The 18872-nt window shown below is 43.0% G+C and overlaps 1 protein-coding gene across 1 annotated transcript in view; it reads left to right on the top strand.

Annotated features, from left to right (window-relative positions):
* SAMD12 (sterile alpha motif domain containing 12) overlaps positions 1-10295 on the top strand; it is a 173923-nt gene extending 163628 nt beyond the window's left edge. Inside the window, exon 5 of the mRNA XM_021546420.3 lies at positions 1360-10295. Coding sequence (XP_021402095.2) covers positions 1360-1382 — 23 coding nt within the window. The 3' untranslated portion in view covers positions 1383-10295. The remainder of the gene's footprint in view (positions 1-1359) is intronic.
* Positions 10296-18872: the final 8577 nt, after the last annotated feature.

Genomic DNA, 18872 nt, shown 5'->3' with positions numbered 1-18872 from the left:
TGAAATAAGCAGGATGTGGAAAGGGTGCAAAGCCCGTTCTGGTGAGTCCCATCCCAGCACTGCCATGGGCAGAGATCTGATCTGTAAAATAGGTGATGGGTGAGGGCTGTGTCATGGACAAAGCTGCATCCCAAAATATTTTTGTGGTGGCCTTGGCAGTGCTGGGTTAACACTTTGACTCAATGACCATAAAGGTCTTTTCCAACCTAAATGATTCTATGATTCCATGAAATAATGTGGTGAACTTGTCTCTGCATGGCTCCTCGGCCCCAGAAGTTTGAGCCTGTGATGGGTTTACAAGCATTTATGTGCTACACACTGAATTAACACCTGACTGTGCTTCAGCGTGAGCAGTTCTGCACAGGCACTCATCTCCTGTTCAGAAAGGCAGAACAAGAAGCACAAATCCCCTTCATAAAATGTACAAGCTTAAAAATATTTTGGTTGGAAGAGGCTTCAGGAGATGGCTCCAGTAAACTGTGGTCAAGGCAGGGCCACATCAAGTTGTGTAGGGACTCATCTGGTTGAGCTGCAGGTATCTGTGTAGGTGAAGGTCCCACCACCTGCTGAGGCAACTTGGTCCAAAAGGTAACCACCCTCACTTGGAAGATTTTTTTTTCCCTTGCATCTAACTGGAATATCTCTTGTTGCTTCTTTTGTCCATTGCCTCTTGTCCTTTTGCTGTGCTTCTCAAAGAAGAGCTTGGGTGAAGGGGAGAAGATACAAGTAACCTCCACATTCTCTTCCTTTGTGGTGTGATTGCTGTACACCTCTGCAGGGGCTTTCAGGCAGGGAATAGCAGCCACCAACACCGAGTGTGCTGTACTGCTCAGCAGGGGAAAGAAACTCTGCAACCTTCTCATTATCTTATGGGGTCTGAAGTGGGGAATTATATGGGAGAGCTGTTTTCTATGCACCAGTGGCCAGTTCTTACCATCTTAGCCAGCAGAAAGGGTGCAGGAACATCAAATACTACTTTGGCAGAGCCTTTCCAGCTTTTGGCTATTAAGCCTCCAGTAGGTAATGCAAATCCAACCAAACAGAAGAGCCCTGCTCCCTGGGACTCAGACTACAGGAAGAATAAGCAGTGCTTTCACATGAGACAATAAAATTCAAGTAGGATTTGTTAAATCATGCAAATGATTGCTAGTCTGCACTTTATCTAAGGAATGGATTAAGAGTTTTTTGGTTGGTGAGTAAAGTTGATTAAAAAAGTTCTAGGGTCACAATATATATTCTAGGAGTACATTTACTAAGCTCAAACCTGACTTTTTTCATTTTAGTTGAAATGCATGATAATTTCTTTGCTCTGTCCTATACTTACAGTCTGGTTTTGGATTTTTATTTTGTTTCTCACAGCCCCAGCAGAGAGCTCTCCGTAAACATTTCCAGCCTCTAAAGCTGCTGTCCTGCCACTTGATATGAAAGTGAATTTTCCTTCATGAAAAAACCACAATTAATGGCGCTGCCAGAAGATGACCATGGAGGATTGAAGACAAACTTGAAGTAAAATCAGCCCACTCAGCTGATACATTCTGGGGAGACCTGATTTGCTGTGGAGTAAATATGTGGTGCAAAATATCCAAAATATCTAATTTGTTGAAAACAGTCATTGACAGACCTTTAGCTGGAAAATTTCTTCCAGTCTTCATCACTGTGCATAACTTTTGAGTTCCCTTTAGGGGACTGTCTATGCCCTTCACTAGAAGTCCTGTTTTAGCATGGCAACTACTGGATTCTTTTATTATGTATGCAGATGGCATGATGTTTTAGGAAAAACTTACAACAATTCTCCAATCTCAGTGGATATGTACACAATATTACACCCTGATAGGAATGTAAATGTCTTGTATGTGTTAGTTTTGCAGTCTAATGGTATTCTGTTAAACAATATCAGCACTTCATATGTGCTTTTCTCACAGAAGTAGCACAGTCCATATATATATATAATGGTCCTTTTTTAAAATACTGAGGATATGTTTCAGTGTTTGTGCTGAGACTGCATCCAAACTGAAGCCCAGTACTAGCATCCCTTCACTGATTCACGGTAGGTTGTGTAGATAGATTTGCACGTGGCAGAGATGTGACTTCTTTTTTCAAGACTTAAGAGAACAGCTGTCACAGAGGTAGCCAAGAGCAGGGTAGTTTGAATGAGCTGTAGGATACTGTGTCTGCTCTCCCTCTCACCCACCAAATATCAAAGGGCCCTGTTTCTGGTGTGCCAGTGTGTTTTCTAACTCAGTGAGGGAGAGGCAAGGGAGAGAGCCTTTCTCAGACATGTATGTGACCCTGGGTTTGGTCTGCAATAAAACCAGAGTAAACTGGAAGAATTCAGGTTCTTTATGCTGGCCACCACTTATGTTTTGGGCAGGGCTGGGAAATTGTAGTCCAAACCAAACTCTCTAAAAAGGTAAAGTGTAAGACTATACTTCTAAGGAGAAAGACACTCCCATTGGAGAGGGCAGATTCTTCATTAACTTTTTCCACTTTCTACTCAAAAGAGTATTTTGGTAGGAGCTGGGAATAAGCAAATGGTTCCAATAAGCCTTTCAATATACTGTAGCAGGCTCATGACTGTTGCATTCAACCTGAACGTTGTTTTTTGTTCAGTCTCTGAATGACTGACCTCATCACTGGTTGTATCACAGCTGGCTGTGGTACTGTTTCTTCCATGGGGACTCAGTGGAATTAGTGTCTATCCCTCACATCAGGACCTTCTTGGCATACTCTTTATAATGAACTGATGTCATCAACACACTGAGGGGGCTTACCTCTTTGTTCCTTCTTTCTTTAAAATTAAAGGGAGCTTTTTTGTGTACTTAAAGACTGTCACACTCTCCAGCCTGAGTAGAGTTGCTGTTAGCATTTATTCCAAACTCTGGGTGAGAGAATGCTGTGTGAAGATGCAGTGATGGAGAGAATGTGCAGTTAGAGTAACTCACAGGCACCTTTCTGGAGGAAACTCCTGTGTTGTAATTCTTAAAAATTATTGTGCAGTTCATTGCTAGAGAATGGAAGGTCAACCACTGAGGGTGCCTGTACAACAAACAGATAATTATCTTCATGGTTTCATTTTTTTTTCAGATGGTTATGGGCTTAGGTTTCAGCTCTCCACCCATCTCAGATTCAGCATAGTGGATACTTCAATAGCACTCAGTGCAAACGCAAAATATTTTTACTGGTGACAAAGATTTTCAGAAGTTGCTAATGATTTTTAATAGTTTGCGTATTTCCATGGATTCTCAAATGGAGCTCCCAAGAATTACAGAGTAGTAAGCTTCTACATTCTCTTTCTGAAAATCCTGGTCCCTAATTTCAAATTAATTGGTGTAAAAATTCTCCTTAAAACGTAAGGATCTTTGCCAATTGCAACATTTGCACTTTTTAGAGCTTTTCATAGGGTTGCAGGTTGGAATCTGATACCAATAGAGCCGGCCATGTGCATGGCACAGGTCCACTGTAAGCTTCAGCAAATTTTACAGCTCTTTCTGCTACAGGTTTTAAAAATGCACTCTGACAACTGACATCGATTTCATGTTGGTAAAGCAATTAAAAACAAAATACTTTGATTGATATGTTAAATTAAAAAGAGAATGCTATACTTCTATAGTAGGAGTTCTCTTATTTTACTACCCGATGAAAAAATCCAGAATAATTTGAATGATAAAAGAAGAGTTTATCAGAGAGTGTTATCTTAAAAGGGTGTGTGAGAAAAAGTTGCGTTAGGCAGAGAGCCACTCAAAGCTTTTTTTGTACCAATGTTACTTTTGAACATCTTCCAGTTTATGGGCATGAATTTAGATGTGTGCACTTATCCTGTTAAAACAGTTTGTTTTAAAAGCTTCCCAGGATTTTAGCTATGGTGACCTAGAAAAGCAGTGTTATAGGCCCTGAGAAATGTGAAAATCAAGTCCAGACCCTTGAGTAGCCAGACTCGGAGAGACGTCTGCTGTAGGTGCCTATCGGACAAACCTCCCTTGAAGCTGGTGTAGGTCTCCATCCTGCAGCCAGCCTATGCATGTGGATAACTGCAGGCATAGCTCCCCTGAGCCCCGTGACACTTCTCACATGTGTAACTGTCTGCCAGAGCCATAAGGAAATAACTGTACTTTTTGGCTTGTATTTAACTATTCATTGTGTTTGAATTTTTTTAATCACTGTTATTCTCCCAAAGTAGGCCATGCTTCCTCAGGGATATTTATGAAATTGTTCTACATCTCCTGAACAACTATCTGGATCCCAGCGTATTCTTCTGAAAACTTTTTAATATAAATAAACATGTGCGAGAGATCTTTGTTCTTATGAATGGGGGCAGGTACTGTGTTCTCGGAAAGGCTGTTGAGTGCAGACAATCAAGTCTATTGCATTTTTTATGCTGAACACCTTATAAATACCAGACATATCCGCTTCTGCCTGGGTCGCAGGAACAGTTCAGGGGAAAGAATGCTTTATCTCTAGTCAATAAATCATTTATGTTGAGAGTGCCAAAGACCAAGTCAACATGAAAAGGGAGCAAATAAGTTATTCCGGCAAAGGAAGCGAATTTAAATATGCTCAGAGCCATTAGTTCGCTGCAAAAGAGTGGAAGACTAATGCTATTTTCATAAAGCAGCCATTATCAGCCTGTGGAGATAGATAAATTCATAAAGGCTGTGCTGCTGTTACATTGATCACCAGTTATTATCTCTGAGACAAGGCAGGGTTGTGACCAGGACCCTGTTCCTGTGCAGACCTGCAGCTTTCCTCCCAGCCCGGAGCCTTGTCCTGCTGCCACGCTCACCTGGTTTCTCTGTGTCCAGGCTCAGCATCAAAGCCTGCTAAGAATCCCTGTCAGAGCTCAGCCATTCCGACTGCTTCACACCGTGAGAGGGCCTCTGCTAGAAACCTGAAGGGACTGCCCACCCCAGCGAGCACGCTGCAGCTGAGATCAGCCTTTGCACCCTTTTGTCCCTCACTCTTTTTAACTGGGTGGCTTTCTGTGCCTGAACACCTGCCATGTATTCTGTTTAGGGAAAAACAACCTTCCGAGAGGGAGTTTGGAAAAGCTCCATGAGCTCTTTGGTTTTGCTTGTCCAGATGCATGGCAGTGCTGTACCAGTGAGTCCACCCCTCCCTGTCTCTTCCTTAGGGCAAGTGTTGTCACTCAACTGCAGCTGCAATGTCATTGAGGAAATGAAACTATTAAAAATGACAAAATTCTAGGTTTGCCCTGAATTTTCAGAAGACCCCATGCCAGACCCGGGCCGACCTCCATTGGCACTACTCCATTGCAGGCTCCAGAGATGTGTTGATTAGTGCCAGCCAAGCAGCCATCACTGAGGTGGCATTTTTTTGTGATCACTAAAATGAACCTCCCTCCACCTGCCACAAAGCCAAAAGATCTGCATTATTCAAAATAAAGCAAAGTAAAACCCTGCATCTTTCACATTGGTCCCCTTTAACAGTTGCCATCTCTGCCATCAGTCTCCTTGAACAGCCCTGCTGCAGGACTGCAGTTAACCTTGGTATATATAGGCTGTCAATAAGATTTTAATTTAAAAAGAGAAGGTCCTCTGGTATAATTAAAATTGATGGGTGAGGGGAAAATATAACCAGCATTACCTGTAACCTCCTTAGTAAAATTCAGGAAAGTAATCTGGAGTGCAAAAAAAAACCCACCAAGATAATGCATGGGTGATTAGGCAGGCTCATGAGGATAAATCAGCAAGTAAGGAAAGTAGGTGCTTAATGAAGGAAGCCAAATATGTATGGGAAGTCAGTGGCAAATAGGTTAGGGCTGGTTACCCCAAAGACTTTACATATATCCTAATAAATACCACCATAACAAAGCTAAGTGTGATGTTAGACAGGGCCAGCACAGAGATTGCTCACACTACATTGGAAACCCAACAAATAGTCTTGTTTTGTATTTGAAAGCAGTGGAAGGCGGGAGTCAGATTACACATTAAAATGTAATTCCTCCTACTCCATCAGTAATTACAGGTAATATTAAGCAGTAGTTATCCAAACATGATTTTAAAGTTGTAGAACCATTAATGAATCCAAAAGTGAAGGAAAAATTTGCCTAGGATTCTTCAGAATCAGAAAGCATAAGGGAAGCTTCAAATGACACCAGACCCACAATAATTCAAAAGAATGAGTGGTTTGATACTGAAAACTATAGACTCAGTATCTTCCTATCAGTCTTAGGCAAAATCATGGAAAAGTTGATATGGTGTAATCATTGCAGGAATTAAAAATTTATAAAGTCCTCCATTTTATTTTTATAGAACTATATCATGCCAAATTCTTATTATTTTTGTGATATCAAAGGATTGTTGAGAAAAGAAGCTCTGCTGGCATACTATACTTAGCCTCCTATAGAGCATTTGATTCTGATAACAAAATAGCGTAATGCAAAATCAATATCACCCATATTTAATGGATTAAAAATGGATTACAGGCTGATCACAAAAAATAGCTGTAAATATGAATTATCCTCACTGAGACTATTTCTGATGAGCTCCTCCCAAGGTTTGCTCTATTTTCAGTGTACCCCCCAGGGAAAGAGAAAATTACTGTTGGCAACAGCCAGAGATGACAAAAACAGGGACACAATAAATAATGATCTGAGCAGGTCAGTAGTGGAGAATAACCCGGAGGACAGAAAAGTTAAAAATCCAGGAGGATGGCAGCAAGTCCATGTAGCATGGGGGAGTATGTCTGCAATAATACAGTGGCTGTGAAGATGTCATAAATGATCTGTTCAGCATCATCCCCAGAGATGCTCTTGCTAGCTGGGATGTAGGACCTGGCTGTAGTGATGCCATTCCAGTTTGTTTGGTCACTGTCAGTCTTTCAAAAAAGGTATCAACAACTTGGGAAGATTATTTCAATAGTTCCCAGTGTCATTCAAGGGCAGGAAAACAGGTCTTATTATAGAGTCAAACTAATGAAGCTCAAGCTATTAATTTATCAGAGGCAAATTGAAGAGATGACTTGATCTCCATCTGCAATCACAATCTTCTACCTGGGCAGGGAAGTACTGTCTGAAGGCAGGTAGCTCTTTTATTTAGAAGAAAAGGGAATTATGTGCTCTGCTGGTTGGAAACTGATTTCAGGCTAGAAATTAAGTGCAAATGCTCAACAGGGAGGATGATTACCAGTGGAGACAACTTACTCAGTTACCTGGTATATTCTCCATCACATAAAGTCTTTAAATTATGCAGAGTATTTTTCTAAGTCAATAAGCTCTACCTCAAACTGAAATCCAGGCTCAGTGCAGCAATTACTGGATGAAGTTATTAGGCATGTGTTATGCAAGGATTAGACTAGATCATCAGATGTAAACTTCTGAATTAAAAATATCCTGAAGTTTCCAATATTACAGGAAAGCAGGGCAAACGATATCCTTTTTCTTTTTCCCTCACACAAAATGGTATTAATTTAAACAGCTTCTGTGGAAAGCAGTGCATTCGGTATGAGCATCACTAGGTCTGCTCACAGCTGTAAGGTTCTGCTGCACATAATTAAAGGAAGACTGCTGGACAAGAAAGAACAAAACCCTTGGACAGACCAAGGGTAGCCTTTCAATGATGGCAGCCTGGGACAAAATGCTACATGCAAGTGATGGGACCATGTGGATGTGTAGTCAAAGCAAGGCTAACAGCTGTGGGTTTGCCTCTTAAGGAGGTAGCATCTTGCTGGCAAGAAACAGATTTTTGTGCCTGCAACAACTGGCAGAGAAGCTGCAGTGCTGCTGGAGAGGGCAATGGTCTCGCTGTGCAGCTGAGCACAGGGCACAGGTTCCTTGCTTCAAAGGCAGCAAATTTCTGCTCTCATGAGGAGCCCCACTGGAGCTGGTTAATGAAGCCCTGGCAGTGAAATTACATCAGTGGGATTACCCAGAGAAATGACAGCTGCTCCCAGCAGTGGGTTTTTGCCAGATTGGGTCCTGTTACCACTGGTGGGTTTGAATGTTGTACTTCAGAAATAAGCAAAGGAGGAGTACTCAGTGTCTGATTGAGATTTCACAAAACCGCTGTCAATGTGCACAAGGCAAGTGTGAACCACTGGAGTCATCTTCCATGTGCATCATCAAGTAGTGGGGAAAGCACAAACTGGGATGTACACTCTAAGGAGTAAAGAGTTCACACAAGCAAGGGAATCTATAAAAGGAATACTTACTGCAGATGGGTATTAGACATCTTGCAGCTCTGGAGGAGAGCACTCCATGACAGGCATGGCTGGAGCCAGCTGGGCAGGGGCAAAACTGAACTGGCACATGACTGTAACATCTACTTCTGCCATAAGAGTAGGACTGACAGCATTATCACAGCTCAGGCTCAGACCAGGCTCAGTCTAAGAAGGAAATGAAAAGCTTCTTTCTGGTGCTAATTCCAAATATATCTAAACAGTTTATCAGAAAAAAAAAAAAAAATTCTCTGTAGTTGTTACACCTCTAATCACATTCCTTCTATTAAAAATTTGCCTTGAATTTATCTTTTTAATATTGTGAGTCACCAAATTAAATAGCAAAACACAAGGTTTTTTTTTATAGCAGAGATATTGGTATTGCAGCAAAACTGCATGTAAGCAATAAAAAGCTGTGCAGGGAAAGAAAAAAACCTCAGATTGTCCTATCAGATGCTTAGGGGACTTGCTCAGTTGGTTGGGGTTTTTTTCAATATTGAGAGGGCAGCTTTACATCTAGGCAGAAGTTTTCCTTACCGAGCCAGGCCGCAAAAGCGGATGAAGAAATGTTTGGAATCCTTTTAGCACTTTGTCTGCTTCCCTTGTATGTAAGAGGCTCCTTCTCTGCACTTCTGAGAAAGGTGGGAAAGAGATTAAGTGACAGTAGAAAAAGAGGGACAGGAGCTTCCAGCCTATGCAAAGCATCTCAGCATGAGACTCACATCTCACCCTTCTCCCCTGAATCCAACACCACTGGCCAAGGGGAGGAATGGAGCAATGCTGGGCTAACCCACAGGCAGAGCACAGTGTTCTGTCTGTGCTGAGTGGCTCCTGCAGGAGACATTTCCTGGCAGGACTGGACAATCCCCTGGTGATGGGAATGACCAGCATTTCCCCAAAGAGGATGTGTCCTCTGAGGAGAAGACTCCTTTGCTTTGCACTAAGCTGCAGGGTGCTTGGCAAGGCTAAGATGTGTATTTTTAAATTTCTCACAGATATTGCAGAATCTGAAGGTGGCAGGGCAGTACTCTGGGACATGCTGGGCTTTGCTTTCAGTTTCTTGTAGGGACTGCAGGTATCTGGACCTGCCTTGAAATTATTGTTTCTTTGTCACTGTCTGGGTAAGATGGAGGGAATGCCTGCCTGGCTCTGCACACCATAAACCAGCAAAGGGGGCTCTAAATTTGGGGTCCTCTGCTTTGGGGAGTTGAATTTAAGGTTGTTTGAACATGACCCTGAGGAAAGCAGGCAGCTGGATTGCAGTTGCACCTGAGTTGTCTCCAAAAGCTGCTTCCCAAAAAAGGAGCCCATGGGCAGAATCAGATACCAGGCTGTGCTGGTGCATCCACATTGGCCACTGATGATGGACATGAGCTGCAGGGAGTGAGAGGGAGGCTGGCACTGAGGTCCTGGGAGATCTGCTCACCTGATACAGGATAGCTGGATACAGACAGGCTGACTGCAAGCCCTTGGCCATGGTCAAAACAGTCACTTGAAGCCAGCAAGTTGTGTCTGGTCCTGCTGCCTTTGGACACAATTCTGGTTTAGATTCACTAAGGAAATACTCTAAGCCAGTGATCTCCTTTTAATGTTAACTTGGTTGATAACCTAGGAAGATGCCAGCACTCTACTGCTTATAAAGTGACACACTGTTATTCCCAGTACATGTATGGCTGAAACTTTTTAATGATGGAGCCAAATGAGGTGGCATGAGACAAAAGTGTGCCTTTTTGTTTGATGTACACTGCATTTCCCCAGGCATCCAAGGTGTTCAGCTGCACAGCAGTGCTTTTTTCCCAAAACAGAACTTATCATGCAAACTAATTTTTAGTATACAAAGTGGCCATCACTTAATTCCACCTTACAGCTTTTATATTCAGTATTTACTTCCTTCTGTTTTCAAAAGCCAACAAAAAATAAAGCCCAGGCGGGAGGGAGGAGTTCTTTTAAACAATAAAATTAAAACCAATATCAAGTTTTTGGTATCTTTGGGCATGATCTCTGGAAGCTTTGGGTATCTGCTTTATCATTTTGTATATTTGACAATTTTGTACTCTGCATTGTTTGACTTCATTTGTGCATGGCAATGTATTAAAACATGGAATTTTTATTATACAGTAAAAGCATTTTGTTTGATTTAAATAAGGTCAAGCTTGATCCAGGTCATGAACACGAGGTGAAGAAAACCCAGAGTTTTTTCTAGCAACAACTCTCACCTGACAGTCTGAGCATTCCCATTCAGGTAGTTTCCAGCACCTGAAGGTGGGCAGAGATTTTTGCCCACCCGCAAGTCTCCTTCCCCAGCCGTGGTCCCTGGGTCTGTGCAGTGGTTGGCTGCATGGGTGCAGGGGTTGCCTAAATGCAGCACATCACAGCTGTTACCTGAGCAAAGGGCTCTGCTCTGCTGGACAGGGTTTGGGTCTGAATCTGGACCGACTCTTCTGATTTTGCTTTAGTGCAGTGCAACAGCGAGCAGACACTGCACATGGTGAGGAAGAATTCTCCTTTCACTGCCCTTATTTCTCAAGACTTGGGGAATGCCCTTGTCAGCAGTGAAGCATCTTCTAACAGGACCAAGCTGCAAAAGAAGCAGGTACTAAACTGTTTATGCTGCAAGGCATTTCACTTCCATCCCACCCACCCCATTTGTTCTCAGTATTTATGGCATGCAAGCAATTTAAAAGTCAATGGATTAGGTAGCTTTCACAAAATTGCTGAAATTATGAAATTCCAGCATATTATGCTCTTCCATATATGTGTTTTTTTTATTTTCAACCATAATTCTGAATATTCTCATATTTGTAAGGCAGAGACTGATGACATGTTTTGGTCAAACACAAAATGTTGGATTAATACAAAATAGTAGAACAAAATTATACAGTGTAAGCTATAACTGACAAAATCAAGATAATTTGTCATCTAAAAAAAAAAATCAAAAATCATGTTGTTGATTTTAACATCTCATGATGGGGCTGCAATTTACTAAATTCTGTTTGTATCTTTAAAAAGCTTTTTACTCCATAAATCTTGCCAGTGAGAAGAATATGTTAGCAGGGAAAGTCTCTGTTTTTGAACAGATCTGTGCATGTTACTTCTTGGGCTGAGGGAAATAAGAACAATAAAAGTAAAGACAAAGTTGCTATGTCACATATACCCTTTTCACCATCAGAGTCACCCACGGGCTTACAGTGGTGCCATATTATTACAACTCTGTGTGCTGCACACTAGGATTATCTGCATTATAAACAATATGCCACCTAAACCAGATCTGCTTTATAATGATACAGCAGCTGTCATGATCATGAAATATTTCTTCCTGGTGACAGAGAAGATATTAGTTGAAGCTGTGGACAAGGCGTTGCCATTTGTGCTCATATGGGTTTAGCCTTACAAATCTTGGGGATGGGGTTGCAGTTTCTTTACACGCAGTTTGTTACTCAGAAACTGTCAATGGATTAACCAGATGTACAGTTCATTTTCCTGGTCATTTTTCTTACGATGACAATCAGTCCTTGATGAACTTGCCTGACCTTGTGTTATACCCATGTACATCCAGTGGACCATCAAAACTTACCTTACCCTGAGGATCTATCAGGGAACAGGCCCCTTGTGCTTCTCGGAATGATGCCTTAAGCTGTAGCTTAAGACCCTTGGGCTAAATGTCATGTCCCTGTCCAAAAATTGTATTCTTGAACTAAGATTGTGTTAGCTGAGCAGATCTGTGCTCATTTGATCAAAGCCTTCTGGTGAGACCACATATCCTGAGTCCATAGTGAAGTCCAGAGAATGAGGTCCAACCCTAGAAACACACAGGATATTCCCAGTCCCGCTGTTGACGTTCCCTCACTGTCTCTTCATGTCCCATCTCCTTACTGTAGAACTGGAACTGCATTTACCTGTCACTGTTAAACCTTGGAAGTCAACAGAGGAACTGCAAGTCTTCCAAGAAGACTGTGTTACCAATCAGATTGTTTTGAACAGGCTGGGCACTGTGGTACAAAAGAGACACCTTATCTGGGACACAAGAAGATGCCCTCCACAGCTCCTGCTTCTCCCATGCCCACCTCTCCCTGTCCCCTGGTGCTGATCTGTGTGTGCAGTGACACTTTCACGGATGAGGTGTCACATCATCCTGCTCTTGGCATGTCTGTGGTCTGCTCCTTTTTTATGCACTCCTTTGTCTCATTCATGTCGCTGCCCTGTCATTGCCTTCTTGCTTTTCTGCACCTGACATGATTTCTTGCCTTCTACTGTTATTAGCATCACATGGGAAATATACTGAATTATTGCATGTGAGAAACACACTGTCAAAAAGAAGAGTTTTCCTTTAAAAAAATGGCACCAAGGCATTGGACTTGGGAGGAGATAAAGCAGAGAACAAATTGCTACAGGTTTTTTTTTTTACAGAGACATGGATTAACCTCATCTCCATGTCAGTGATGGAACAACAGGCTAAAACACCAGCAAGGATGCACACTGGACACTTTCTAGGAACAACAAAAAAAAAAAAAAATCCTTTTTAGGAACAGGGATGCTGAAGCAGCTGCTTAAAAAGGATGAAGAATAGCTTTGAAAAGCATCCCTCAGCAATCCTGACCCTGTGGTACAACAGGACCACCTCTTTCTTGGTTCAATTTTCCTGCTGGTAAGACTTAAATGAGAAGCAAAGTGTTACTTCTATTATCATTACTTTACATTTCAAATGGAGCTGCATCTTCATTTTCTACCTCTCCCAGGTAAAAACCTGCTACTGTGTAGCTATGACTAATTCTGGACTCATTTAAGTCCATACCTCCGGCTGTCAGCTGAGAAACTGGGACACGTCCCCTGCCGTGGCCAGTTCAGATGCAGAGCCAGAGCCTGGGGTGACAGCAGGGACCGGGCCCACCTTCCCTCCAAAGCCACCAGTTCCTGTGCTGTGCAGTGACAAATGCAGCTCTCACTGAGACTTGCAAACACAAAAAAGGTGGCACCCTGCAGGACCAGGGTCAGCCCAGCTCCTTACATCCAGACTTTCATCTGGTCTTTACTAGGCACCATCAGAAAATTAGGGATAGGTAGAGAAAAGCCTTGGAATTAGGGGTTAAAACAAGCAAAAAAAAAAAAAAAAAAAAAATATTGGGCCCAATTATGATCTGAAGAGAGGTGACATTTTATAGCCAGCTGGCTGAAGCCTCGAGAGCTTCAGCCATCCGTTACAGAGGGCAGGCTGAGGGAGCGTGCGCGGCCACCTCCAGCCTCCACCAACAGCTCTGGGCAGATTAGAAAAACTGCTTTTCCTTCACTGGGGAGTTTTACTGCAGAGAAATGAAGCACTTCAGGGCACATCATAAGTCTCAGCTTGAACACTCTGCCCTGGCACTTTCCAGGCGAGACGGGAGAGCCTGGTTGGTGCTGAGCGCCGGATGCTCAGCCTGAGGGGTGCTTTGCTCTCCTCCGTGCTGTGAAATGGGACAGAGCAGACTATGTGGGAGGCAAATTGTTTTATGGAAAATATTGGAAACTGTTGTACTAAGCTGATTAACTCATTTTTACAATTTTACTTAGCTGCAACAGTTGCCCCACATGAAAAGTGCAGCTGCAAGGATTTGCACAACAGAAACACTCCCACATGCAGGAAAGCCAGATAAGCCCCTGCCTGTCGTCATTACAGCAAGGAATTTTAGTACTCTGGGGACATGGCAGGGTTATTTCTGCCTCTGTTTAAATTTTAATCCAGAGCATGGAGGGTACTCTTATGCTGACTGATTTTGTCCACATCCCTTAGGTTCCAGACTCAGCCTGGTTTTGGCAGTTCTTGGCAGATAAAACTTTTGTCAGGAACATGAGAAATTGTGGGATTCAGGGCTCCCACTGTCTAATTCCACCTGGGGACAACAGCTGCTTCTTTTACCCTGAAGCAGTATCTCTTCTACGCTCCCCCACTTCCATGAGTTGTATAGTATTTTGCAGGGGAAATTAGGCTTCCTTCATGCTTCCCCTCTTTCTCCATGTTACTAGTCCCATAACAAGCTGCCTCTTAATCTCAAAATATGAACCTTTTGGACAATGTTCTGCCAATCCCATGAGGGACTTGGCAACCAACAGGAAAACCAAGATTGTCTGGAATATTATCCAAACACGTTGGACCAGGGACCACCCTCAGCCTTCAGCATTTCTCTTGGGTCACCAGTCACACACCCCTCCCTGTTAAATTAAAACCACTCTAAAAACAGTGTGGTTTTAAGTACTAACAGCAGGGCATTTATATGGGATTTTCAGACCAATACTTCTCCACAGGCCAGTTTGGGACCTCCTGAGAGTAGGATATTGTCTCAAAATATTTCCTGAAAACCATCAAGAAGCATTGGTATCTAAACACATCAGTTCTGCCATCTCTGCAAGCATTAGCTGCAAATCTCTTTTACCCTCTCTAGGCGTTTCAGAGCTCATGGCTGGTGCTTTTACTCCAATTTCCTATGCTTCCAATTATAGATTTGAAGCAGCAGCAGACCTCCACCAGAAACAGGATCTGGGGTGGCCACATGTTCCCTCAATGCCAGCCAAGGCACAGAGCTGCTGTAGGGAACCAGAAGCTGTGGGCATGCATCTCCATGGAAATAGGTCCTTGGGAAGATCAGAGCGATGCTGGGGGTTGCATTCTGCCATTCAGTTTGTTATGAATGGTGGCACTGTAAAAATCAATATGGCACTTTTAAAATGGATTATGAGGCAGTTAAATGACAATTCTCTAAAGAGGAGTTGCAAATGAAGGGGGATCCCATGGGAGTTTTTATAGGAGGAATATTCAGGAAGCTGTTCTTGGCTGTTTACCTAAGAGGTCACAACAGATAAGCAATTGAATACGAGTTCCACGTGTGATGCTCTTGTTAAAGGGGCCAAAATGACCCTAGGATGTATTAATGGGAATATTGAGTGGTAGGGGAAACATATTAGCTCCATACATGACATTAATGAGACAAAACGAGTCTAATTCAGCTGTGAACTCTTAAAAATCATGTGGTAACACTGAGGGAGGTTGGGTGAAGAGATGTAAGGCTGATGGAAAACATATCTTACAATGACCCAAAGGAGCACAGTCCATTTATATTATCCAAGAGGAATATAAGGGATAAATTGATCTAAAAGTGTCTATACATAGAGAAGGAATACAGTATCAAAGACTGCTTCACCTAGCAGACAATGGCATATAAACTAGGAAGAGTGGAGCTAAAAAAATTGCTGTTGAAAGTGAGGCACATTTTTCTCCTTAATGGTCTTGTAATTAACCACTGGAGGAGCTGGCATGGGATATGGTAGGTTCTCCATCACCCCAAAAGATACTTAAATTAAGCATGGATGTCTTTGTACATGATGTAGCTCATGTATCAGTGTGGGAATTGCTGGGCAAAACTCCATGGTCTGCATTATGCAGGAGGGCAGAGGAAACCACCATGGTGATGCCTTCTGGCCGTGAAATCTATGAAACTATCAAAGTGATAACATCTGTATATCACATCCCAGCAGCATCCTGCCTATTTATGCAACACGTGTTATGAAAAGACTCTTTTAAGGATATTTAGAGGGCTTTAAATATTTTATTAGAGTGGGGTTTTTTTTAATATACTCTACCTGTAAAACGAGGTAGATGAAATAAACCTTAAAAAATAATAAAAAATATCCTGAAATAGATTTTTCTATACCCCCAAATCCCAGTCTTAAAGCCAAGATCTCAGGATACTCTGGGCTTTCAATATGATGCTCCAAGGACTCAGGCCTTTATTGTGGTTTAAAGCTTCTATTTCACAGATTTATAGATGCTAAACTCAGTAGGGGATAATGTGAATATCTAATCTGACCTTGTACATAACAGAGGCCACAGGGCATCCCTCAATTGCTTCCAGGCCACACTGAAGCCTTCTAGATTCTTCCTTCAGACCAAAACCAAGACACAGCCTTCCCCTCCACCCTCACGGACAAACTTTAGGTCATCTCACATCTCACAGCAGCATCCTTCCTTCTGCCTCTGACAAATGAAATCTTTCCTGGCACATGTCCATTCAAATTGCTGCTGCAAAGATCATTTGCCATTCCTATATCTCCTTGCTGGCTCTCCCTTTTGCCTTTTCACCAACACATCTCCTGCTCCTCCTAATCCCTACCTCTGTCTCTTCATCCCAGTAAGTACAAGCTCACTCCAACCTTTCATGGCCTTTTTTGCTACCTTTTTTTCATATTCCTTCCTTTTTTCCTGAACAAGCCTCATGTGGTGTAGCACAAATTCATGAGGAAGGACCCTAAGTCACATCAGTGCTGTTAAATGAGAAGATCCTCAGAGCATTTGCACCCATCAGGGAACAGGGAATGGGGGCTGTGGTCAGTTCATTCCATGTTGTCTCTGCCACTCCTTCCTCTTCAGAAGGAGAGATCCCACTCCTCCCCTTCTCCAGTGTAGGATAGTTCTCATGGGAGACAGTTCTCCACAAACTTCTCCAACATGAGTCCTTCCTAAGGACTTCCATTTTCCACAAACTCCTGTAGCGTGGCTCCCTCCCATGGGATGCAGCACTTCAGGAACAAACTGCTCCAATGTGGGTCCCTTGCAGGGTCACAAGTCCTGCCAGCAAACCTGCTCCAGACTGGGCTTCTCTGTCCATGGTCTGCAGGTCCTGCCAGGAGCCTGCTCCAGCATGGGCTTCCCATGGGGTCACAACCTCCTTTGGGCACCCACCTGGTCCAGTGTGGAGCCCTCCATGGGCTGCAGGTGAATCTCTGCTCTGGTGTCTGAAGCACCTCCTTCCCCTCCTTCCTCACTGACCCTGTTGTCTGCAGGGCACTTCTGGTCACACATTCTCACTCCTCTCCCCACTGCTGTTATTCTGAAGAGGTTTTTTTCCCCTTCTTAAATACATTATCACAGAGGTATTACTGACATTGCTGATGGGTTTGGCCTTGACTGTCCTGGAGCTGGCTGGCACTGTCTGTCACACATGGGAGAAGCTTCTGGCAGCTTCTCACAGAAGCCACCCCTGTAGTGCCCCTGCTACCAAAACCCTGCCACTCAAACCCAACACTGTTTATCAGTGACAGATTCTTGACAATGGATTCTTGTGCAGGGAGAAATCATTCATGTGAATTATTAAATGGCTATATATCATTCCAAGGCATAAAACAGTGTGTACAGTTTGCATCTAGACAAAGCCTGTATTTTAATGCTCTTTGTCCTTCTGAAGGAACCCAGCTTGATAAACTTCAGTGCAGGAGACTGTCATCATGAGACTGTGGTCAGGGGAGAGCTGGGGCCAGGAACAGGAGGTGCCACAGCAGGGGAGCAGGCTGGAGAAGTAGATCATGGAGGAGCTCATCCCAGACTTGCTTTCTAGAGAAGAGCTCCTTGCCCTCTCTGTGCGAGTGGTGCTCTGCCTGGGGTAACATGTGAGTGAGGAGAAAGGATGCACAGGAGAATCCCCTGGTTTCACTGCTTCTGCTCCATGAAAACTGAATGGGCTCCTCTTTTACAAAGCCTCAGTGCACAGAGTTTTTTTAACTAATAATGTTCTAAACAACTGTACAAGGTTACCTTACTTTGTGTTACAGCATATTTTAATCCTTCTGGAGCCAACTGCATAAAATTGCCAAAAACTGACACATGTCTCTGCTCAGCACTGCCTATTGACACACAGGCACCTCTGGACAAACTGAGAGGAAAACATCTGTCACTAGGTGTTAATGAGACCATCACAAGTAGCAGGCAAGACCCAACCAGCTCAGCAAGATCTGACAAAATTCATGTTCTCATCGGGTGATCACAGCTATCTATGGTTCCATTCATCTGTCAGGGAATGACTCGCACATATCCTTCATCACACGGATATTTTATGAATTTTAGAGTTAGCAAGATGCAAATCTGCCCTTTGAGGATCATCTGGCAGAGTAGAGCTTTGTCCAGTACCTTGCAGTGGCTTCTGCAGGAAAACAAAGAAATATTAAAGAATGCCCTAAGTCTCCATCTCTCTGAGCCAGCACAGTTGAAGCCTGGGGGTAGGAAGCACTTTTCTAGCAGAGACGTGAAGTTAAATGGCCCATTGTTTGTAACTAGTCCTGATGCCACGTTGTTTTTGCAGGAAGTCATGGGCAGCTTCAATCTTTATACCTGCCAGCAGTCCTGAAGGAAACACTGCTGTTGGAGAAGGTGCGTGGCAGGTTTTCAGGTTGTCAGGCAAATGGCATCATGGCTTTAAATACTGGTGAGTTAAAGCAGAAGGGAGGGGGTGGGGGGAAAAGGGAGAGAGGGAAAGCAGTAGTTCACTGAGAAAATTTTCATTTAATTAGCTGATAATTTACATCTCACTGTACAAATCAGAGCTAAGCATATCTGTCCCAGCCAATGTATATGACTCACAGTTCGTCAAATAGATACTCTGGAAGTGAGAAGTTACAGAAATAAAAGTCATGAATTATCAGTTGTTCTATTCTCGTGGACAGCATCTTCTATTACACGTAAATTCCATTTATAGCCATTGCAAACAGGAAAAATAGCTAAAGTCAAGTTTGTATGGATAGAAAAGTGACAAAACAAGAAACTGAATCTAAGGATGGATTTCACCCTGTTGTGTTAGAGGATCCACCTGACCAGCACAAAATATCTGCAAAGTCTGTTTTCAGGCTCTGCTTGGACATTCCCCATCCCAGTCTGCAGCAGACAGCTGCAGTAATGATGC

Source organism: Lonchura striata, chromosome 2 (assembly GCF_050655825.1).
Source record: "Lonchura striata isolate lonStrDom1 chromosome 2, ASM5065582v1, whole genome shotgun sequence".
In the NCBI taxonomy this organism is placed as follows: domain Eukaryota; kingdom Metazoa; phylum Chordata; class Aves; order Passeriformes; family Estrildidae; genus Lonchura; species Lonchura striata.
This window is presented reverse-complemented; position numbering and strand designations above follow the sequence as displayed.